Raw genomic sequence first — 21,742 nt, 5'->3', positions numbered from 1 at the left:
CTGTTTTTTTCTAACCAAATGGTCTCTTTTATGTTTGATTAGCAGAACTGCCTCCCCAAAACTCTTAGGAAACCTTCAATTTAAAAAAGAGCTTCTGGTTTTGGAAAGCAAAAGACCAATCATTGTACACTGAAAACTACAAAATGTTGAAAGAATTGAAGACAGATAAATGAAAAGATATCCCATGTTCAAGGACAGGAAGACCAAATATTGTTAATATGGAGACACTCCCCAAATTCATCTGGAGATGCAATGCAATCCCTACCAAACTCTAAGTTGGCTTCTTTGCAGAAGCTGACAAGCTGATCCTAAAATTCATATGTAATTTCAAAGGACCCAAAACAGCCAAACACTCTTGACAAAGAAGAATGAAATTGTAGAAGTCACACAATTCCTGGTTTCAAAACCTATCACAAAGGAAGTACTCAAGACAGTGTGACATTGGCATAAAGACAGACATTACAGATTAATGAAATAAAATTGGCCAGGCATGGTGGCGCATGCCTTTAATCCCAGCACTTTGGGAACCTGAAGCAGGAGGACTGCTTGAGCTCAAGAGTTCAAGACCAGCCTGAGCAACATGGTGAAACTCCATCTCTACCAAAAATACAAAAAATTAGCCAGGCAAGGTGGTGTGTCCCTGAAGGTCCAGCTACTTTGGGGGCTGAGACAGGAAATCGCTTGAACTCGGGAGGCGGAGGTTGCAGTGAGCTGAGATCACGCCATTGCACTCCAGCTTGGACAATAAGAGGGAAACTCCATCTCCAAAAAAAAAAAAAAAAAAAAAAAAAAAAAAAAAAAAGATAACCAACTTAAATGTAAAATAAGAACTAAAACTATAAAACTATTAGAGAAAACACAGTGTAAATCTTTGTGACCTTGAATTAGGTAAAGTTTTCTTAGACATGATACCAAAAGTACAAGCAAAAACAACAAAAAGATAAATAAGAATTCATCAAAATTAAAACTTTTGTGCTCTAAAGGACACATCCCAAAAAAACGTGAAACCACCACCTACAAAATGGGGAAAAAAATTTGCAAATCCTGTATCTGATAACTAGTAAACGGAATACATAAAGAAATTTTACAATTTACAACTAAAAAGGCATATAACTCAATTTTAAAACACGCAAAATATTTAAATAGACATTTTTCCAAAGAAGATACACAAATGGTCAATAGGAATATTTAATGATACTCAATATAATTAGTCATTAAGGAAATGCAAATCAAAACACAATGGAGATGCCACTAGGTTGGCTATAATCAAAAAGAGCAGCAATGACAAGTGTTGGCAAAGATATGAAGAAACTGGAGTCTTCATACATTGCTGGTGGGAACGTAAAATAACGTAGTTGGCTCTGGAAAACCAGGTGGTAGTTTACTCAAAAGTTAAACAGAGTTACCATATGATCCAGAAATTCCCCTCCTAGGTATTCAAATATGAGAAGTGAAAACAGGTGTTCACACAAAAACTTGTAAACAAATGTTCACAGCAGTATTATTCATAATAGCCAAAAACCTGAAACAACTCATTATCCATCAGCTGATGAAAGACAAACAAAATGTGGTATATCCATACAATGGAATACTATACAGCCACAAAAAGACACGCAGTACACTACAATATGGAAAAACCTTGACAACGTTATGCTAAGTCAAAGAAGCCAGACACAAAAGGTCATATATGGTATGATTCCACTTATGCGAAACGTCCAGAACTGGCAAACCCATAGAACCAGAAAGTAGATTCACGGTTGGCAGGAGCTGAGGGAAGAAGTGACTGCTATTGGGTATGAGATTTCTTTACAAAGTGATGAAATTGTCTGGAATTATGAAGTGATGAAATTGTCTGGAATTAAGACAGTAGTGATGGTTACATAACTTTGTGAAGAGACTAAAAACCACACACAGTTATACACTCCAAAAGGATGAAATTTATGGTATGCGAATTATATCTCAATATTTTTTAAATTAAGCAAAAAAAAAAACTGAGGAACAAAATAACAAATTTACCTTCCACCTGTAAAAATGTTATAAACACTTTCAATCCCTTCGTAATTAGAAAACAATAATCCCAAAGCTTCAGATAAGCCAAGTATCAGCACTTCAAAGATGCATCTAAATCTGAACCAGAAGTTCAAGAACAAACTTTCTAATCTTTCTGGGTTAAAATACAGCAAGCTGTTCTTGTCTACAAATGTAGCACCACCCAGAGAGCAGCCCTGGGCCTCCCTGTCAGTCCCTATGTTTTAAAACAGAAGGGTGTGAAATCAAAACAGCTTCAACCTCAAAGGCCTCCAGGGATATTCTAAAATAAAGTAACATCAAGTTGCTATAATATTTACGACACTATTTAAATTGTATCAGTATAATTTTAAACAAACAAAGTGTATCTTTGTGTATATTTACCATATTGGTATGCACGCTGTTCTCTATATAAGCTGTTCTTTAATAATAGCCTAGTGGCCAAGCGTGAGGGCTCACGCCTGTAATCTCGGCACTTTGGGAGGCCAAGGCAGGCGGATCACCTGAGGTCAGGAGTTCGAGACCAGCCTGACAAATGGAGAAATCCCGTCTCTACTAAAAATACAAAAAAAGTTAGCTGGGTGTGGTGGTGCATGCCTGTAATCCCAGCTGCTCGGAAGACTAAGGCAGGAGAATCGCTTGAACCTGGGAGACGGAGGTTGCGGTGAGCCGAAATTGCACCATTGCACTCCAGCCTGGGGAGCAAGAGCGAAATTCCATCTCAAAAAAAAAAAAAAAAGCCTACCTATACATTAAAAGGACTCATTGTCTTTGATTAGACAGTTCCAATGCTGAAATGCTTAAAATTCCCTAAAGTCACAACAGAGCAGTTACACAGTAAAATACACTGAAGAATGTTTACAGAAAATAACACACAGCAAAATAAGATTTTTAGAATATCTGAAAAACGCTATGTGACCTTAATCCTCACGCTGTCTCCTCTAATAATTCCAGTATGTCCTTTCTTCTTGTATCATATTGACACATACAGCATATGTCATGAATAAAATAGCATAAACCAGTATCAGCCAAGAAGTCTGTCCCCTCATCTTACCTCATTCTTCACCTAATTTTTCCTAAATATACATATACTGAGCTTTTCTTAAGAAATACATTTCGTTATCTCCCATATGAATGCCTTCTTTCTACCTCATCCCAATCTATATGGGGGATGGGGAAGAGACGGGGAATATGAATATTAGTATCTTTTCAGCAACACAGATGCACCTCAAAAAGACATAACATACAATTGGAAAGACTTCAGAAAAGACATATAAATATTTACAGGAATCAAAGTCCAGACTAAATAAAAGGGACTTCTTGCTAGAAAAACAAAAGCTGAGAGAGATGGTTCGTCTATAAAATTAAGTCAAATATCAAGAAAAATTAGGTGAATGCAATCTTGTCCACCAGAACCTAGAAGACTAAGAAGTTGAAGGTCAAAGGTTTTTTAAAAACTACCCTAAAAACATATATATTATTGGAAGTGTTAATAGAAGTGAAAATATAGATTCAAGAGAAGTTTCTTTCAATTCATGATGGTTAGATTCATGAATCATTAATGAAAGGTGTTCATTTCTGGTACATAGGAGGTAATTACAACAATTTTTCACAAAACATACCCTGGTACCATGCTGGGCCAGAATACTGCTGAGAAGCACAAACATGACTTTAAAAGCATTACTCAAGTTCTTCTAGGACCTTGAAGAAGCAGAGAAGTCCCAATTATCATCTTAACTTGACCACTCTTTGCAGCATGACCCTTCTGCCATTTCTTCATTGAAATATCACCTCCTTTGGTTCCAGTAACCTTATACTCACCTGATTTATCTCCTATCTCAGTGTATCCAACTCCTTTCCAAAGTCATCTTTTTCTACCTGTGTTCCTCAGGGTTCCATCGTTAGTTATCTTTTCACTCTATACCACTAGGTCTCAAAAGGACAGTGACACATTTTTCAAGGGATGGAAGAAAAACAGTCAAGGATGACCTTATCAGGGACCCACTAAACTGGGATGAGGGAAAGCAAGAGTAATGTGTTTCTTAGAAAAGACTCCCAAAGTGATTCTGACAACTCCATTTCTATCTCACAGAGAATCACTGATCTAACAATACTTCTTATATGACTCTACCTGCTCCCTTGGCTTCAGCTATGACAATACGCACTCATGTCACCCTAAATGATAAAGCCCTAGCTTATCCTCTCTCCTAATTCAGACACCTAAGGCATTTTCACACTTAGATTGTCCATAAGCCCTAAAATTCAACATATTTCATGCTACTTTTGTAGCATAATAACAACACTCATCAAGAAAGAACTAGATAAACTGATTAAATAAAATCTGGTACAAGCACCTACTGGAATATTGTGCTGCCATTTATTATAAAGAATGCTAGAAATGTATATGCTCATTTGGAAAGAATTCCAAGATATGTTAACTAAAAAAATCAAGGTGGGGAATAGTCTGTGGTACGTTATTTGTGTTAGAAAAAAGAACAAATGCAGTACATGCACAGGAAACATACTCAAAAAACATAACCACAACTAAGTGGGACTAAGGCTATGGTCTCCCAGTAAGGGACTAAAACTAGGAGGGAGACATCCTTTTCATAATACACCCACTTGTGTGTTTAAATTTTTTACCATACGAATACACTCACTTTCTAGTTTTTTAAAAAAGGATTTAAGAAAATACAAAACCACACAGTACATGTACATGCTATCTAAAAAGGACTCATCCAGAATACATTAAAAAAAAAAAAAAAAAAAAACTCTTACAGGCCGGGTACAGTGGCTCACGCCTGTAATCCCAGCACTTTGGGAGGCTGGGGCAGGAGGATCACTTGAGCCCAGGAGTTCAAGACCAGCCTGGGCAACAGGGTGAAACCCCGTCTCTACAAAATATTTAAGAGTTAGCTGAGTCTGGTGGCGCACACCTGGGGTCCCAGCTACATGGGAGGTTAAGGCAGGAAGATCACTTGAGCCCATACGTTGAGGATGCAATGAGCCATGACTGTGTCACTATACCCCAGCCTGCAAGAGAGTGGTGAGACTCTATCCCGAACAAGAACAACAAAAAAAAGACCTCTTACAAATGAATGAGAAAAAAGCAGATGACCTAATAGAAACTTAAGCAAAATGCTTAAACAGGCACCTCATAACAAAGTTTAGCCAAATGGCCAATGAAGAAAGATGCTCTATTTTATTAGTCATCAGAGAAATATAAATTAAAAGAAAAATGCAATAACTTGATACAATCAAAATGAAAGTGACCATCAATAGCAAGTATTGACAAAATGTAGACTAACCGGAACTCTCATATATTGGTGGTATGAATACAAACTGATATAATCATTTTCGAAAACTGGTAGTATCTAGTTTTTTTGAAACATACATACATACATGCACATATCATAATAATATATGCATATATCATATATCATAAACTAAACATACTCTTATATGATCCAGCAGTTGTGGTCCTTGCTATTTATCCAAATGAGTTGAAAACACGTCCACACAAAAACCTGCACACAGATATTCATAGCAGCCTTATTCATAATTGCCAAAACTTGGAAGCAATCAAGATGTCTCTCAGTAGGTAAGTGGATAAACTGTAGTATAACTCAGACACTGGAGTATTAATCAGAACTAAAAAATGAGCTAGCAAGTCATGAGAAGACATGGAACTTAAATGCTTACTACTATATAAAAGAAGCCAATCTGAAAAGGCTACATACTGTATGATTCCAACAATATGAAATTTTGAAAAAGCCAAAATTAGGGAGACAATGAAAAGTTGTTGCCAAAGGTTGAAGACAAGGGAAAGATGAACAGGCAGAGCAGAGAGGGTTTTTAGGACACTGAAATATTCTATATGATATTATAATGGTAGTTTCATTACACATTATCAAAATCCACTGAATATACACCACCAAGAGTGAATCCCAATGCAAACTATGGGCTTTGAGTGATAATGATGTGTCACTGTATGTTCATCAATTCTATCAAATGTTCCACACTAGTGTGAGATGTCGATAGCAGGAGAGGCTGTGTGCGTAGACAGTTAAAGGGTATATGGGAACTCTCTCTCTTTACCTTCTAGTAAATTTTGTTGTAAACCTAAAACTCCTCTTTAAAAAATGAAGTCTTTTTTTTTTTTTTTTTTTGAGAAGGTGTCTCACTCTGTCGCCCAGGCTGGAAGTACAGTGGCACGATCTCGGCTCACTGCAGCCTCCACCTCCCAGGTTCAAGTGATTCTCCTGCCTCAGCCTCCCTAGTAGCTGGGACCACACACATGCGCCACCACGCCCAGCTAATTTTTGTACTTTTTAGTAGAGACGAGGTTTCACTATGTTGGCCAGGCTGGTCTCTAACTCCTGACCTCAAAGTACTGGGATTACAGGTGTGAGTCACTGTGCCCAGCTGTGAAGTCTTTTTTTTTTAATCTACCAAAGTACACACTTGAAATATTTACAGTAAACTAAGTCGTACTTCAATTAAAAAGTAGAAAAAATCTAAGAAGAAAAACAATTTTAAGTAATCTGTGATGGTACAAATTGGGATAGTGATTACCCTTGACAGAGGAAGGGAGTAGTTACTGGAAGAGGATAGGAAGAGGGATTCTTGGGGGCCGAAAATGCTATTTCTTGTTAGCTATTTCTGGTTACATAGGCATATTCACTTTACAGAAAATTCATTTAGCTATACACTGAAGATTCATGTATTCTTCATTATTTATGTTATACTTCAATAAAAATTCACATTAAAAAAAAGATACAATGGTAGCATGCCTGTAGTCCCAGCTACTTGGGAGGCTGAGGTGGATTGCTTGAGCCCAGGAGTTCTGGGCAGTACTGCATTATGCTGATCAGGTGTCCACACTAAATTCAGCATCAATATGGCGACCTCCCATGAACAAAGGACCACCAGGTTGCCAAAGGAGGAGTGAACTGGCCCAGGTTAGAAATAGAGCAGGTCAAAACTCCTGTGCTCATCAGTAGTAGGATCATGCCTGTCCCGATGTTTTGGGAGGCCAAGACGGGAGGATCACTTGATGCCAGAGGTTCAAAACCAGTTTGAGCAACAAAGAAAGACCCCCATCTCCACAAAAAAAAAAAAAAAAAAAAAAACTTTAAAATTTGCCAGGTGTGGTGGCATGCACCTGTAGTCCTAGCTACTTCAGAGGCTCAGGCAGAAGGATCACTTAAGCCCAGGAGATCGACGTTGCAGTGAGCTATGATCCTGTCACTGCACTCTAGCATCCTGGGCAACAGAGCAAGACCCTGTTGAGGGGAGAGGGGAGATGGGAAGGGAAGAAAAAAGAAAACAGAAAAGCAAAGCAAGAAACTGTCTTAAGCTGTCTATAATTCGCCAGAAAGTACACTTAACCTGTCTAAAACAAATCATCCCTCTCACCACCCACTTACCATCTTCTAGTACAGATTCACTTAATCACTTCAACTTAAGAACTTCTGAAGCATAAACCTTCTCCTACTGAACAAAACAATGCATACCACTGACAGAGGGCACTACTGGTCACTTCTCCAATTTCACTTTGGATTTGGGAATAGATGAATTCACAAATGACCTTTCATACCTACAGTTCGTAAGCGAAGGAACTTCTATACCCACTACAAGTGACCGACATCATCTTCCATCTGCAGTCCACGTCAGACCCTGTTGCTTCTCTTCTCCTTTACCACCACTCCCCACCATCCAATCTGTCGCTGCTTTTATATTTAAGCCCCCTCTTCATTCCCCACTGCCAGCCTACAATTATTTTCCGCACCCCACTGCTTCATTCTTCGGGGTTACTTTATCTAGGGTCCACAGGCTCCCACGGTCCATGAGCTAACTGGTTTCCTTTGTAATCACGGGTGTTTTATTTTATGCATTATTCTCAGAAGGGGTCCACAGACTTCACCAGATTGCCAAAGGGATCCATGGTTCAAAAAGGTTTAATTGCTCTAACTGGTCTCTCTGCCTATATACTCCAATGCATCCTCCACATTAACTTTTTTGAAATATATTACAAATATCATCTGTTATCCATGCTTAAAATCTTTAAATGCTTCCCAGCTGCTTCCTGATCCTTAAGTTCAACAGTACAGCAATGAAGTATCTTCATAACTGGCCCCTGCTCATCTCCCTAGGTTTGTCTTGCCTCCTGTCATACCTTGCAGCTAACATACTGAGTTGTGTTTGCAATTCTCTTAATTCAGCACACTTTCCCATTCCTCTGTGCCTCTCTGTACAAGCTGTTCCCTCTGCCTAGAAATCCCCTCCTTATCATCTTCATGTGGTTAACTTCTGCTCATCTTTCATACCTAGCTCAAGCCCAACTCATGAGAAGCTCTCCTGGCCACCCTCAGTTCACATCTAGATAAGCTGCCCATTAGTGTTCTTCTCACAATACTCAGTGATCTCCCAGAGCACTTTTCTAACAGTGTTTTGTCAGTTTATTGATCCACCTCCCCTTCTAGACTGTGAGCTTTCTTAGGCAGAAGCCGGACCAAGGTATCCCTTGCCTAGCATAGCTCAAGACACAAGATAGAGTGCTTAACGCTTGCTGGAAAAAGGACTGGCTCTGGAAAATGGCCAAAGGTTGGTCAGAAACTTCACCAATGAATGACGTGGCATCAGTCTGGAGATCACTATAAATGCAAATTGCCCATATAAGGCAAGATAGTTCTGTATTTACTAATCTGCCATCAATGCTCCTTCTTTCAAGTTGGGAAGCTGGCCTTTAATGAACGTAATTACCATGACCAGGCTCTGTGGCAAGGGCTTGACAGGCATTAGAGCTCACTAAATCTCAAAGCCAACTCTAAGATATTTTTTTTTTAAAGATAAAGAGACAGAGAGGTAAACTCACATCTTTGATTCCAATCCAGATCTCTGATTCCAAAACCCATGCCTAGCCACTTAGCTCAGTTGGTTTTCTGGAGATAAGAGATCAGTATGCCCTTCATCTTCGGAGTTTTGGAGGAGTTTGGGATAGACGAGAGAGGGGGCCCTTCATCAGCCTCTCAGCAAATAAGAAAAGGTCCTATTCCCCAGGAAGTACTACTGCTAAATTATTTAAGATCTAATGTAACTTCCCCATATGTATTCACTGTAAAATGTTTTAAAAGAGAAGGGTTTGTATGAGTTGTTTTTCTAAGAACAGCAAGTTAAACAGACAATTGGCAAGACTGTTCAATCCCCTACAAGGCATGGGGGGGAAAAGGAGAGAAGAAAAATCATTCCCAAGCAATGGAATTAACAGGTTGTGGCAATTCCAATAAAAGAAAGGTAGGTTGAGTCTCCATGGCCTGCTGCAAAGAGAAACCATGCAGCATTTTTCTTCAACTGGCTAAGAAGGTACCTATGGTCTTAGCAGAAGAGCCCATGGGGTTCCAACATGATGGAACACCAATTTTGCTGAAAGCTGCTGCTACTTCCACTAAACTTTAGTTTGGAATCTGTATCTCAGCTGTCATCCTGTGATCATTAGCACTTTCCTGTAAGGTCCCAGGGGACTCACATACCACACTTCAAGAAAAGACAGAACATCTCATTAACCCTAACCACCACCTTTTCATATTAATTACTCTAGCCTTACAGATGAGACCACCTCTCACAGATTGACTAAACGATGGTGGCCATAAAGCTACTTCATTCCCAATTATAATCCCACCATTCTACTGTCTTCCATGTGTCCCCATCCTCATCCCCCTTGCCCAGTCTTCGCCTCTGACCACCTTCTGTGTCCTTTCCCTTCTAACTCACCTCCAAATCTATAGTCTTAAATAGATCTCTGTCCAATGACTTTAATGCACCGCAACTTTAAACACAAACCCAACAGTCTATTCTTCCTGTCCCTAACTCCAACTAAAAACACACACAACGTAAAATTCTAATTTATTTAGAATGAAAACTACTCAGGTAAATTTGGTGGCTTTCACCTATCAGATTAGAATATATAATGCTAGAAAGTTTAAAACCAAGGGTAAGAAATGCAGTCTGTAGGGACATACACTTCCAAAGATCAGGATTTTTGAGATCCCCTAAAGAGATCCTACTATACAAGAGTGCAGTACTCCACACATTGTCACTCAAGATTTTATCTGTCATTTGCAAAGACTTTTTCATGTAAGTCAAAGCAACTGTTCCTTAATAGATCCTGCTCAATATTCCCTAAAGAAGAAGATTAGCCTTACAAATAAAATGCACGGTTTAAGCACATATTGGAAGTGCTACAGCATGGATGGGGTCGGGGGAACAGGGTGAGCTAGTTAACAGTGACTGAGCCACAGAAACAGGGAACTCAGGCCTCAGAGACTACATGAACATGTTCTCCCAAATCAATAAAAAAATTAAAAGTTCCTACATGCAAGTATTTTTGTGGGTCAATATACATAAACACTCCTCCATTTATTTTACTTTTTTTTATTTTTTTTGAGCCGGAGTCTCACTCTATTGCCAAGGAGTGCAGTGGTGCAATCCTGGCTCACTGTAACCTCCACCTCCTGATTCAAGTGATTCTCCTGCCTCAGCTTCCCGAGTAGCTGGGATTACAGGCGCAGGCCATTAAGCCCGGCTAATTTCTGAATTTTTAGTAGAGATGGGATTTTACCATGTTGTCCAGGCTGGTCTCGAACTCCTGACCTCAGGTGATCTGCCCACCTCAGTCACCAAAGTGCTGGGATTACAGGCATGAGCCACCAAGTCTGGCATCCTCCACTTTTTTTTTTTTAAGCAACAAAGTCTCATTATGTCACCCAGGCTGGAGTGCAGTGGCTATTTACAGGCTCAAATCTACTGCTAATCAGTCCACAGAACAGTTCTCCACTTGTAAAGGTAAGAGAATACCTTTAAGTTATATTAAAAGGAAAAAGCAAACTAAACTGCATGCAGTAAAGTCAAACAATGTAAAGATTTTGTATGTATGGGCAAAGTTTCACACATGAACACATAAAGACTTGAAAAACCTGGTTTTTTAGATTTCAGCAACAACTGAAGAAAAACAATAATACCATCCAGGCCAGGCGCGGTGGCTCACACCTGTAATCCCAGCACTTTGGGAGGCAGAGGCGGGCAGATCACAAGGTCAGGAGATCGAGACCACCCTGGCTAACATGGTGAAACCCCATCTCTACTAAAAATGCAAGAAATTAGCCAGACATGGTGGCGCGCACCTGTAGTCCCAGCTACTAGGGAGGCTGAGGCAGGAAAATCGGCTTGAATCAGGGAGGTGGAGGTTGCAGTGAGCCAAGATCGCACCACTGCACTCCAGCCTGGGCAACAGAGTGAGACTCCATCTCAAAAAGAAAAGAAAAGAAAAGAAAAAGAGTAATACCATCCATGCCTCCTAGGCACAGAAACCAAGAAATCATAAATCCAAAAACAATTCACATTGAAATCACCATACCTTCTCCTACCTCTGGTTTATTTTTTATTATTTATTGCTAGTTAATACTCTTATGACTAGTTTAAGAATAACTATACTATTCAATGTACTTTATGTGTCTCATTCATAAATCTTTTCAGGAGATGATTTTGCCAGCCCATTTTTTCTGCCGAAAGCATCCTAGAAAGGGCTGCCTTTAAAAAATGATCTGAAATACATAAAAGCTTTCAAAGCACAGAAGTGACAGTAAAGTCCACCACCCACTCTGTGTTCCCCAACTTCCTGCCTCCACTCTTCCAGTTAGGTACCATAAGCCACAGAAAATTTTTTTTACTTTCTTGTAAAAAATAAATGAATAAAATCAAGTGCCTGGACAAAGAAGCTGACCACGGGAAGGGTATTTGTGATATTCTTGAATGGTCAGAATGCTTCTCCTTCCAGGAAGTGTGGCTATAAGCGTGATTATTTTATGCAAATGCACTTCAACTTGTCAGTGTGTAAGAGTCCAAGAAGCAGATAAGACATCAACAGCTGTTACTCCACACCACTCCACTTCAGCAGAAATAAATGAGAAAAGACACTCCCAAAAAGGTCCTAAGTACATCACCAACCTCACTCTACCAGGTAGTTACTAAAGCTTCAATGAAGCTAACTAGAGCTTATTCACACCTGGAAACAAAATGCTGTGGTGTGGCTTGGCCCTCCCCTTCCATCCAAGGCCAGAGTGGTAGCAAGCAGCATCAATGACCTCTCCCAGGACATTCTTCTACCCTAATAAACTCGAACTTGCCTATGATATGGGACATCTGGTACAGCTAAAGAACAGATGTAGTTAGCTAGTACATCATCCCTCCTTAACAGCTGTAGCCACTTCAGGTACCCGGCACTGTTAGCAGCTCTGTCCCTCAGCCTCATGGATGACATGCATTTTCATTCACCTGTGCCATTCTACTAGACTGGTGCATCACAGATCAGTTTGGTTTTGCCCGTTACTGCTGGAAATTCCAATACACCCCACCTTTCTCTATATATAGTAACCTGAATTTACCAGAAAATCCAATCCACTTATCCCTAATCACATATAAAAAGCTGCCATGAGATTTACATTTGTGAAAACAAATATTTTTCCTCCACAAAAGTCATAAAAGCTAACTAGAGCCTATCTACAACCTATCAACTTTCTAAAAGGTGAGTAGCTTCAAAAATTCTTTGAACCAAAAAGAAACTGATTGTTAGACCAACACCTCCCTGTATAAGCCGTGGAGGCTGCCAGTTTAACAGTGCTAAAAGAGCTAAAATGGCTGACTCAAAAGTAACACTTCAAAAAAGGTTCAAATTACAGACTACATTTTAATTCCCATTACTGAAATTTTAATTCCCATTACTGAAATTTTAATTCCCATTCCTAACCAAAGGAGCACTTCCCAGTACTCTGGATTAACAATAGCATTGCTTCTCCCAGTGGAAATAAACTATGTTAGGGCTGGAAAGAAATTTGGAGCTAAATTAGCTAAGTGCCTCATGTTCAGAATGTAAGAAAAAAAGGGATCTAGAGAGCCCACAAGAAAACAGGCTTGAAAACTCTGGCTGCCCATCAGTCATTATTCTAGAACAGCACTGTCCAACATAACTTTCTTGAAGGATGAAAATGTTCTATATCTGTGTTCCTCAATAGGGTAATCACTAGTTACTGAGCTAGCGAGTACTTAAAAGTAGCTACAGTGACTGAGGAACTAAAATTTTTAACTTTAATCTGAATTTAAAGTGCTACTTACAGCTAATGGCTACCATACTGGGCAGTGCCATTCCAGAATACAGTTTTAGATTCTGACTAGTAGACACCTTTTTTTTTTTTTTTTTTTTTTTTGAGACAGAGTCTTACTCTGTTGCCCAGACTGGAGTACAGTGGCACGATCTCAGCTCACTACAACCTCCACCTCCTGGATTTAAGCGATTCTCTTGCCTCAGCCTCCCAAGCAGCTGAGACTACAAGTGTGTGCCACCACGTTCAGTTAATTTTTTTATTTTTGGTACAGACAGGGTTTCACCATGTTGTTCAGTCTGGTCTCAAACTCCTGACCTCAAGTGATCCTCCCGCCTCGGCCTGGCAAAGTGCTGGGATTACAGCCATGAGCCACAGCACCCGGCCAAGACACTTTAAACAAAGTTCCTTAACCTCCTTTTCTGCATATGACACAGGAAATGTCTTATGTTTAAATATCTCACTCAGCAATGTAATCTTGTTACACAGGGACCCAGTCCAGAGCAGGATCACTGTTCCTCCCAAACCCTAGAAAAACTGAGTAACATCAGTGTCATCCCCACAGTTGGAATGAAGGCCCTCTTTTGAAAACCACTCTGACACAAAGTCCCACGAAATCCAAAAAGCCAGAATCTGAACAATTTTGCAAGCATTGCATTACAAGTGCTGGGTCAAGACCAATCACTTCCTTCAAGTAGTTTTGCTAAGATATCAACCTTAACCTTTCTTCAAAAACAGAAAAGAATTCCTTTTTTTTTTTTTTTTTTTTTTTGCAGGGGAAGGAACTTTGATAGGCTCTGCTTCCAGCCTCAGCCACAAAGCCATGCAGCCCTGCCAGTCCCAGGCCTGCGTGAAAAAGAAAATAAGAATATTTAACCTCAATTTTGATCTATGATTATTACAGGAATTCAAAATATTACATCACTTTGCATGGACAGAACCTCCCTATGACCTAATAAAAAATCCAAATGATATTAGTTCTCACTGTCTAAGTATTCTGTTCTAAATAAATAATCTTTTTGTATACTATTATTGGTTTCTTTTTAAGGACTTCATTCTTTTCAAATGATTCTTAGTTCTCTGATTTTTAGAGCAAGGAAAGGTTAATTTGTGAAAACTAATGTTAATTTTGATACTATTAAGGATTATAAAGAGATTCTTAGTCAAAACTGTTCAGTATGATTTAAAGTTTAGAATTCTCTTCCATTTTGGAAGGGAGGGGAAGAGTGGGAGATGGAAAATGGAGAAGAGATGATAAAACCAAAAGAGCCATATGCTAACTGGACCTAACTCTAAAAAGCTATTGCCTCAAACCAACAGAAAGAAGACTATGTTTGTTTAAATTAAAAAAGAAAAAAAAATATTTCCCTGTGTTCCATCACATCAAAGGCACAAATTTCCTATTTTCTGAATCCCCCAAACGTAAGCAGGAAAATAGGGCAAGTAGATAAATGAACCGACAATGAATACTTAACTTAAATCATGTTTTATCTTCAGAGGCACACAATACTCAAAGATGCAAAGTAAAACTCCACAAGCAAGCTTTTTTGTTTTTTAAGAGAATGTTTAAGGTGGTTTTATAATCAAGGATAAGTAGTGACATCAATGGAATGAACATTCTACTGATTAGTGATTCATACTGTGTTCACATGATCTTGAATGCCCAGGTTAAGCTAGCTGAAGTATGGCAACATGTTACAACTGTGAGACTGTGACTGAAGAGGCAAAATGAATGTGAAGTCCACACACTGTGAGGAGCCAAGCACACTAGCTAGATAATTTAGACAGTGACAGTAACAGAATTGATGTTCTACCGCAATTCACTAAGGCTAGGCTCAGAGGGAAAAAATATATGTATTGATTCTAAACTAGTCAGTATCTTACGACTGCCAAAAATAAGGCAGAATAAAACAAATCCTGCTATGTTTTCAATCAACTTTCTACTAGTAGCGATTTCAGAAATGAAATTTATTTTAGGAGATTACCCCTATCCTTATCTCTACCCATCTCTATCTTAAAGTACAACTCATATCCAGCCAATATAGTTTGTAGGCAAAATGCTTCAACAGACATGATTATAAAAATGAAATAGTAACAAAATCTATTTCCCTAAAGAAAAGGAACCCATGTGATATGTTTGTCATGACTTGTTAGAAGAGCTTCTTTTTAAAAATCAAAACAATGAATAGTTTACCTAATAAGCCCCATATTTAACTATTCCATTATTCCCTAAATACCAGACTGAATACTTATGTCTACTACGCTTTAAGCTTATTTACAAAATAGTAATTCCCAAGGTTTCCGTATGTCGTTATGAGATTATCTCCAATTGTGAAAGCAAAGTATCAATAGTAATTATATTTCTGTACTTAAATAAAATTAGAAAACACTTCCGTCTTCCATCCTAATTATCCTGTTATCCTGTAATACACATACTATATTCTTATACTTATTTTTCTTCCTATCTTTTGTGTAATAGTCTAGGTCTTCGTATTTGTGAGGAATCTATATGCCTCAGCACTTTTTAAATGTCTAAATAATTTAAAATGCAGCTTCAACAAATACCAGTTATATCTGCATAGTTTAAGTGTTTTCACGTATCTGTATATTTCAACTAAAGAAAATGTACTAATTGACTATTTCATTTCAGATATGACAATTATCAACAAATACGTTTTTTGCCTGAGTACTGAATGCCTAAAATGAGCCAAGAAAATGTTCATATTTCACTGAAAGTTTTAAGTCCATGTCTCGGGGAAAAATTTGTTTTAATCCTAAAAATATGATGTTAATATATATACCGGCTATAAGCGGTGGCTCACGCCTGTAATCCCAGCACTTTGGGAGGCTGAGGGGGGCGGATCACCTGAGGTCGGGAGTTCGAGAACAGCCTCCCCCAACTCTACTAAAAATAAAATTAGCTGGGTGTGGTGGCATATGCCTGTAATCCCAGCTACTTGGGAGGCTGAAGCAGGAGAATCACTTGAACTCGGGAGGCAGAGGTTGCGGTGAGCCGAGATCGCGCCATTGCACTCCAGCCTGGGCAACAAGAGTGAAACTCCCTCTCAAAAAAACAAAACAAAACAAATATATATGTAATACAAACAACTTGTAACGTTATTATCAACTTCATTATCAACTGGTTAATATTCAACAATTTCCATGGTAGCAAAGTTTCCCAGTGGAGATGGTCTCTAAAAAATAACTTAATTACCTATACACAATTATACAATATAAGCCAAGAGGGAGAGAACTGGAAACTAAGTGTTACAAGCACTAATGCATTTGAATTGTACACTCCTCTTGGCATTCTTCTTTAACTGCATTTTCACAAGAGAATGCAGTTAAAGCTCTCCTATTCAACCAAGCCCCACTGATTAGTGTCCTGACTGGACAATGCTGGGCAGCAAGTCCTGCAGCCTGAGTCACTGGAAAGAGCAGCAATCCTAAAGGAACTGCCGTTAGTCTGCTGGTGCCAGAACATTCTGCTGAGAGGCTCCTCAGCAAAGGGCTGGGTGTGGGCCCTGGCTAGCTGATTTTAGACCTAGAGCTTCCAAGGAGTGCAATGCCACACAAAATTTTTTAGAACATATTCACCTTTATTTTCATGAAGGGAAAAGGCAAAAGATACCTCCTGAATGGCTCTCTATTCTCCCCAGCCATTACACTGGTTCATGCCACAACCATGGCAAATCTGGACTTGGCAACATTCCACGAAAACACATACATCACATTCATACAGACACACAGAATCATACCCACACACCCAGGCTACTCTCAAGAACAACCAATAATCTTTCACATTAAAGATATACATCACTCCCTGATCAAAGTTCTTGAGTAGCTCCTCACTGCACTCAGGATAAAAGTCCAAAGTCCTCAGCATTACCTATGAGGGCCCTGTATCACCAATTCCTCTCAATCCTCCAGCCTTATCTCTAGATTGTGATCCCCCTTCACAATCTACCAACAGACCCAACAAACCTGTTCCTCAAATGCGTAGTGCTCTCACTCACATCCCGGCCTTCACCCAGGTTAGTCCCACTGCCTGAAAGGAATATTTGTTTCCATACTCTCCTTCTACCCTTCCTGCGGGTCCAGGCAAAAGTGTCACTTTCTCCAGGCTACCTTCCTCTACCTCCACCCCAGCTAGGGTAGGTGCCCCTCCCATACAGCACCTGTAAAATGTATTGCAACTGTCAGTTTACTTCCCTGTGCCCCCTGACCCAGAGTATGGGGCCAGCACCTCCTTGCCCACCATTATATCACAGGCATTCAAATATTTGTTAAATATATTCTAAGTTTACATAATATGAATGTGGCCCATGCAGTAAGGGAAACATGTTCCAAGTCGGTTATGATACAATGGAAACAAGGCAGCAATTTTGTTATGCTTTGGTATAAAATGCAAACTACACAATTGTATATAAAAGTCCTTAGGAAAGGTTCAAACATTGCACCAAAAAGAACACTTTTCACCATAAAAATACTAGTTTTGTGGTCACTACTCCTGCTAGGTAAATGGCAGTTCATAAAAAGTATCAGAGTGAAAGTATCTAAAAAGCAGCCCTGGTTGCTTATAGGTCAAGTACAACATTCGTGTAACTTTTCCTATCTGCTGCCACCAAACTCTCTGGGCATTATCAGAACCCTACCGGCTAAAGGTAAAAGGCTGGCTGGACGTGGTGGCTCATGCCTGTTATAAACAAAAGACCTCTGAAACTTTCAACATTACCCTATCACAGAAAAATGATTTACTATTTATTATTTACAGTCACTCATTATTTACAATCATTTTGTTTACTGATTTACTTTTTCAAGGCACGGTTTCACTTTGTCACCCAGGCCGGAAAGCAAGTCACGCAATCATGGTTCACTGTAGCCTCAAATTCCGGGGCTCAAGTGATCCTCCTGCCTCAGCCTCTCAAGTAGGTTGGTCCACAGGTATGCACAAACACACCCGGATAATTTAAAACTTTTTTAGAGACAACATCTTCCTGTTGCTCAGGTTGGTCTCAAACTCCTGGGCTCAAGTGATCCTCCTACTTTGTCTTTTCGTTTGGCCTACAGTCATTAATGATGATAATCATCATCATTATTTAAAATGTGTAAAATTGGCCGGATGAAGTGACTCACACCTGTAATCCCAGCACTCTGGGAGTCCAAGGCAGGCAGATCACCTGAGGTCAGGAGTTTGAGACCACCTTAGCCAAGATGGCGAAATCCCATCTCTCCTAAAAAATACAAAAATTAGCCGGGCATGGTGGTGTGCACCTGTAGTACCAGCTACTTAGGAGATTGAGGCAGGAGAATTGCTTGAACCTGGGAGGTGCAGGCTGCAGTGAACCAAGATCACACCACTGCACTCCAGCCTGGGCAACAGAGCAGGACTCCGTCTCAAAAATAAATAAACAAATAAATAAATGTAAAACGCTATTCCATTTCCTTAATCTCTAAGCCTTGATATAAGTCTTTCAATAAAGATTCCATTCATAATAGTCCGAAGGACATAAACGTGTTGCCAGGAGAGAGACCCGATATATCCTGAGCATTAGCTGCCACTCGCAGCAACTTTCTTCAGGATACATGTCTTATAATGAGTTACAATCTGAGGCTTGGGACACAAGACTTTTCCAGGGCAGCAGACTGATGTCATAAACATGATGGTACTAAGCACTCTGAAGAGCTCACCAGCTCCACCCTACACTCCCTGTGTGAAGGGGCAAATTATCCACCCTAAGCCTCAGTTTCCCCATTTAATAATGAGATAATGGTTCCTACCTCGCAAGATTCTTGTAGGAATTAGTCCATGAAAGCACTTCACAGGCAAACCAATTATTTTCAAATAAAAATGAAGGGAAGAATAGAATATTTTCACATTTTTAGGACTTTACATATGCCATAACTTCTTTTTGACTAATATCCTTCCACAGGGAAATTTTCAAGAAAGTCAGTCAGAAAAATGAGAAAATGAAAATCCACTTCTTTGTCATAACCTTGAGATACGACAGCTTCCACAGAAGTTCACATTAAGATCCACTTTCTAATCTTTCTCTGCACTCCCAAAATTACCCTTAATTTCTGTTAACCATTCCTACAATATGGGAGATAGCAAAGGCAAACTACTTCCATACTTCTTCCCAAGATGTCCTCACCAGAAACAGTCTTCCTTCCTGCCTCTGTGTCTCCAAATATACTGAATCTTTCAAAAAATAAAACTAAAACAAAACGATAAAAGATAAAAAGGACTCAAATCACAAAAGCCGGCCTTTAAAGTCTCCAGCTTTCTTACTGCAGAACTACAGTCATGTGGTATGATGGAGGCACCTGTTAGGTGGCAATCCATGAAGCTTAAAGTGTTACCACGAGAATTTAAACTGTAACGGGGGGAGGAAAAGGGAGCTGATTTCCCACCTCACTTTTTTTTTTTTTTTTTGCCCTAACACATGATGGCCAAACAATATACGCTATCCACTGTGAACATTTTTATTATTTTTACTTAAATTGAGAAAGAGGGGAATTTGAGAACCAATTGAGGAAACTGGATCTCATATTCCCCAATCCAGGCTGACTTCAGGTTTTGTGTGGTTTTCTTCTTCCTTTTTGACAAGGGAATTTTACAAATCTCCTGAAACGTGTTTTACATAAAGGTGAGACCTCAACAGTCTTATAACTTTACCCCAGCCTGGTTCTGGACTCGGTTTTTACAAACGGGTGACGTGAGAATAGCTTCCTAAAAGCAAATGGGGCACTGGGATATAATCTAGGAAGTGATGATGCAAGTCTCCGGAGGACGGGGAGGAGGGGAGGTGAAAAAGTCAGAGGAAATACCCTCCTAATGCCTGGGCACCAACTCAAGCCCTGGGAGGGAGGAAGGGCTGGCTTCCACATGCCCAGGGAAGGGGCACTCCTGCTCCTCCCGGAGCGGTCAACACCGCCCCCTCATCCCTCCCCGCCGCCCTGCCCCCCTCACCCGTGGCCCAGGAGGCCCCCGTGGGCCCGAGCTTCAGGCTGGCGGGTCCCAAAGGGTGGCAACGCACCCCCGGAAGGGCCTTCTCTGCCCACCCTCAGCTCCCCACCCGGCATCCCTCCCCGGAACGCGACCCCCACCCCCTCCCCGTAGGCCCGGGCTGGGCCCAGCCTCCAGGGTTCCGGCATCCCGGGCCCCGAGGCCTGCCCAGGCAGCCCTGGCGTCCGCGCCCCCGGCCCCCGCCCCCACCCGGCCGGGCACTTACCCCCAGAAGCCGCAGGGACAGCGAGGCGGCAGGCTGGGCGCTTTGCTGCGCTCGCTCCCAGCGTCTCCCATGGTGCTCGGCGGCGGCGGAGCTCGGCGGCGGCAGCGGTGGCGGCGGCTGGGCCCGGGCCCCGCTCTGAGGAGGAGGTGGCGGCGGCGTCGGGGGGCTCGGGGCGGGGGGAGGGGGAGGGAGCGGGCGCGCGGGCGGGCGCGAGTCCGGGGCTCGGAGCCGGGATTCCAGGCCGGTCAGCTGGAGGCGGGCCGCACCACTCGGCCTGCGGAGACGGGGGGGCCGGGGAGGTGCGGAGAGGAGAAGGAGGGAGCCGAGGAGGAGGGGCGTGCGGACGCACCGAGGACCGCGGGGGAGGAGGGACACCGACGCCCTCGACGGCTCCCACCGCCGCTCCCCAGCCAGAGCGATGTCCCGTGCGGTGGCGCGGGGAAGGACCGGAGGTCCCCGCCGGCTCCGGAGTCGCAGCGGCCGCTGTGAAGCCCCAGGCCCTGCTGGCTCCGTAACACCGGCCCCTCCCCCGGAGGCTGCGCTGACCGGACAATGGCCGCTCCGCCCCCTCCCCTCTATGCACCCCTCCCGAGGAGTCACAATGGTCTCGCCCGGGGGAGCCACCGCCAAAGCCCAGCAGCTGATCAGCTGGGATCCGGGCGTGCCACTTTGTTCCGCGCCTCAAAGGCGGAGTGCGGGGCTGTGGGAGAAAGTGAGAGCCTCGGGCTCTCGCCCGGCGACAGGCGGCTGAGGCCTTCGTATTCTTAGAACTTTTAAAATCTGAAGCAACCTTATCTTCCCCCTGTCTGAAGAAGGGGAGCAGGTTTCTGAGTACTCCGGGGCGCGGTGTCTCCCCCTAAACGCGAGTGGTGCGCTCCAAGCGGGAGGGGGAGGAGCAGATTAGTTGTTTAGGGTAAATTGGGCCAGTCCTTGAGCGGCGGCGCATGCGCCCGCAGACCCCGTAACCGAGTGCGAGGAGGGGCCTCGGGGAGGAATGCCAAACGCGGAAGTGGAGTTCGGACTTCCCGGGGACGTCGGAGTCAAGGTCCCTGGAGCTGCAGCTCTTGTTTCTAGGCGATGCCGCGGAGCCTTTCTCCCCAATTTGCCAACTCCCTGGGAATCTCTCTCTCTTCCTGGTCCCCCCACACCCAAACAACTCTTAGAGTTCCACCCGGTATACTGGTCTCTTGACAGGAACTTTTGGGAAATGCCCCTCCCGCAGCCCCTTGTCTGGGACAAGTTCCTAGTCTCTTCCCCCACCGGTGTTGGGGAGTTCCTTGTCTCTCCACTCCCAACCACAGAGCCACAAGTCCATTCCCTGTG

The 21,742-nt window shown here is 41.8% G+C and overlaps 1 protein-coding gene across 2 annotated transcripts in view; it reads right to left on the bottom strand.

Annotated features, from left to right (window-relative positions):
- Positions 1-20,707, bottom strand: part of ZFAND3 (zinc finger AN1-type containing 3) — a 339,860-nt gene extending 319,153 nt beyond the window's left edge. For both annotated transcript variants that reach the window (XM_007972738.3, XM_038005641.2), the window contains exon 1: positions 20,420-20,707. In XM_007972738.3, coding sequence (XP_007970929.1) covers positions 20,420-20,490 — 71 coding nt within the window. In that variant the 5' untranslated portion in view covers positions 20,491-20,707. The remainder of the gene's footprint in view (positions 1-20,419) is intronic.
- Positions 20,708-21,742: the final 1,035 nt, after the last annotated feature.

This window comes from Chlorocebus sabaeus, chromosome 17, assembly GCF_047675955.1.
Source record: "Chlorocebus sabaeus isolate Y175 chromosome 17, mChlSab1.0.hap1, whole genome shotgun sequence".
NCBI classification, from domain to species: domain Eukaryota; kingdom Metazoa; phylum Chordata; class Mammalia; order Primates; family Cercopithecidae; genus Chlorocebus; species Chlorocebus sabaeus.
This window is presented reverse-complemented; position numbering and strand designations above follow the sequence as displayed.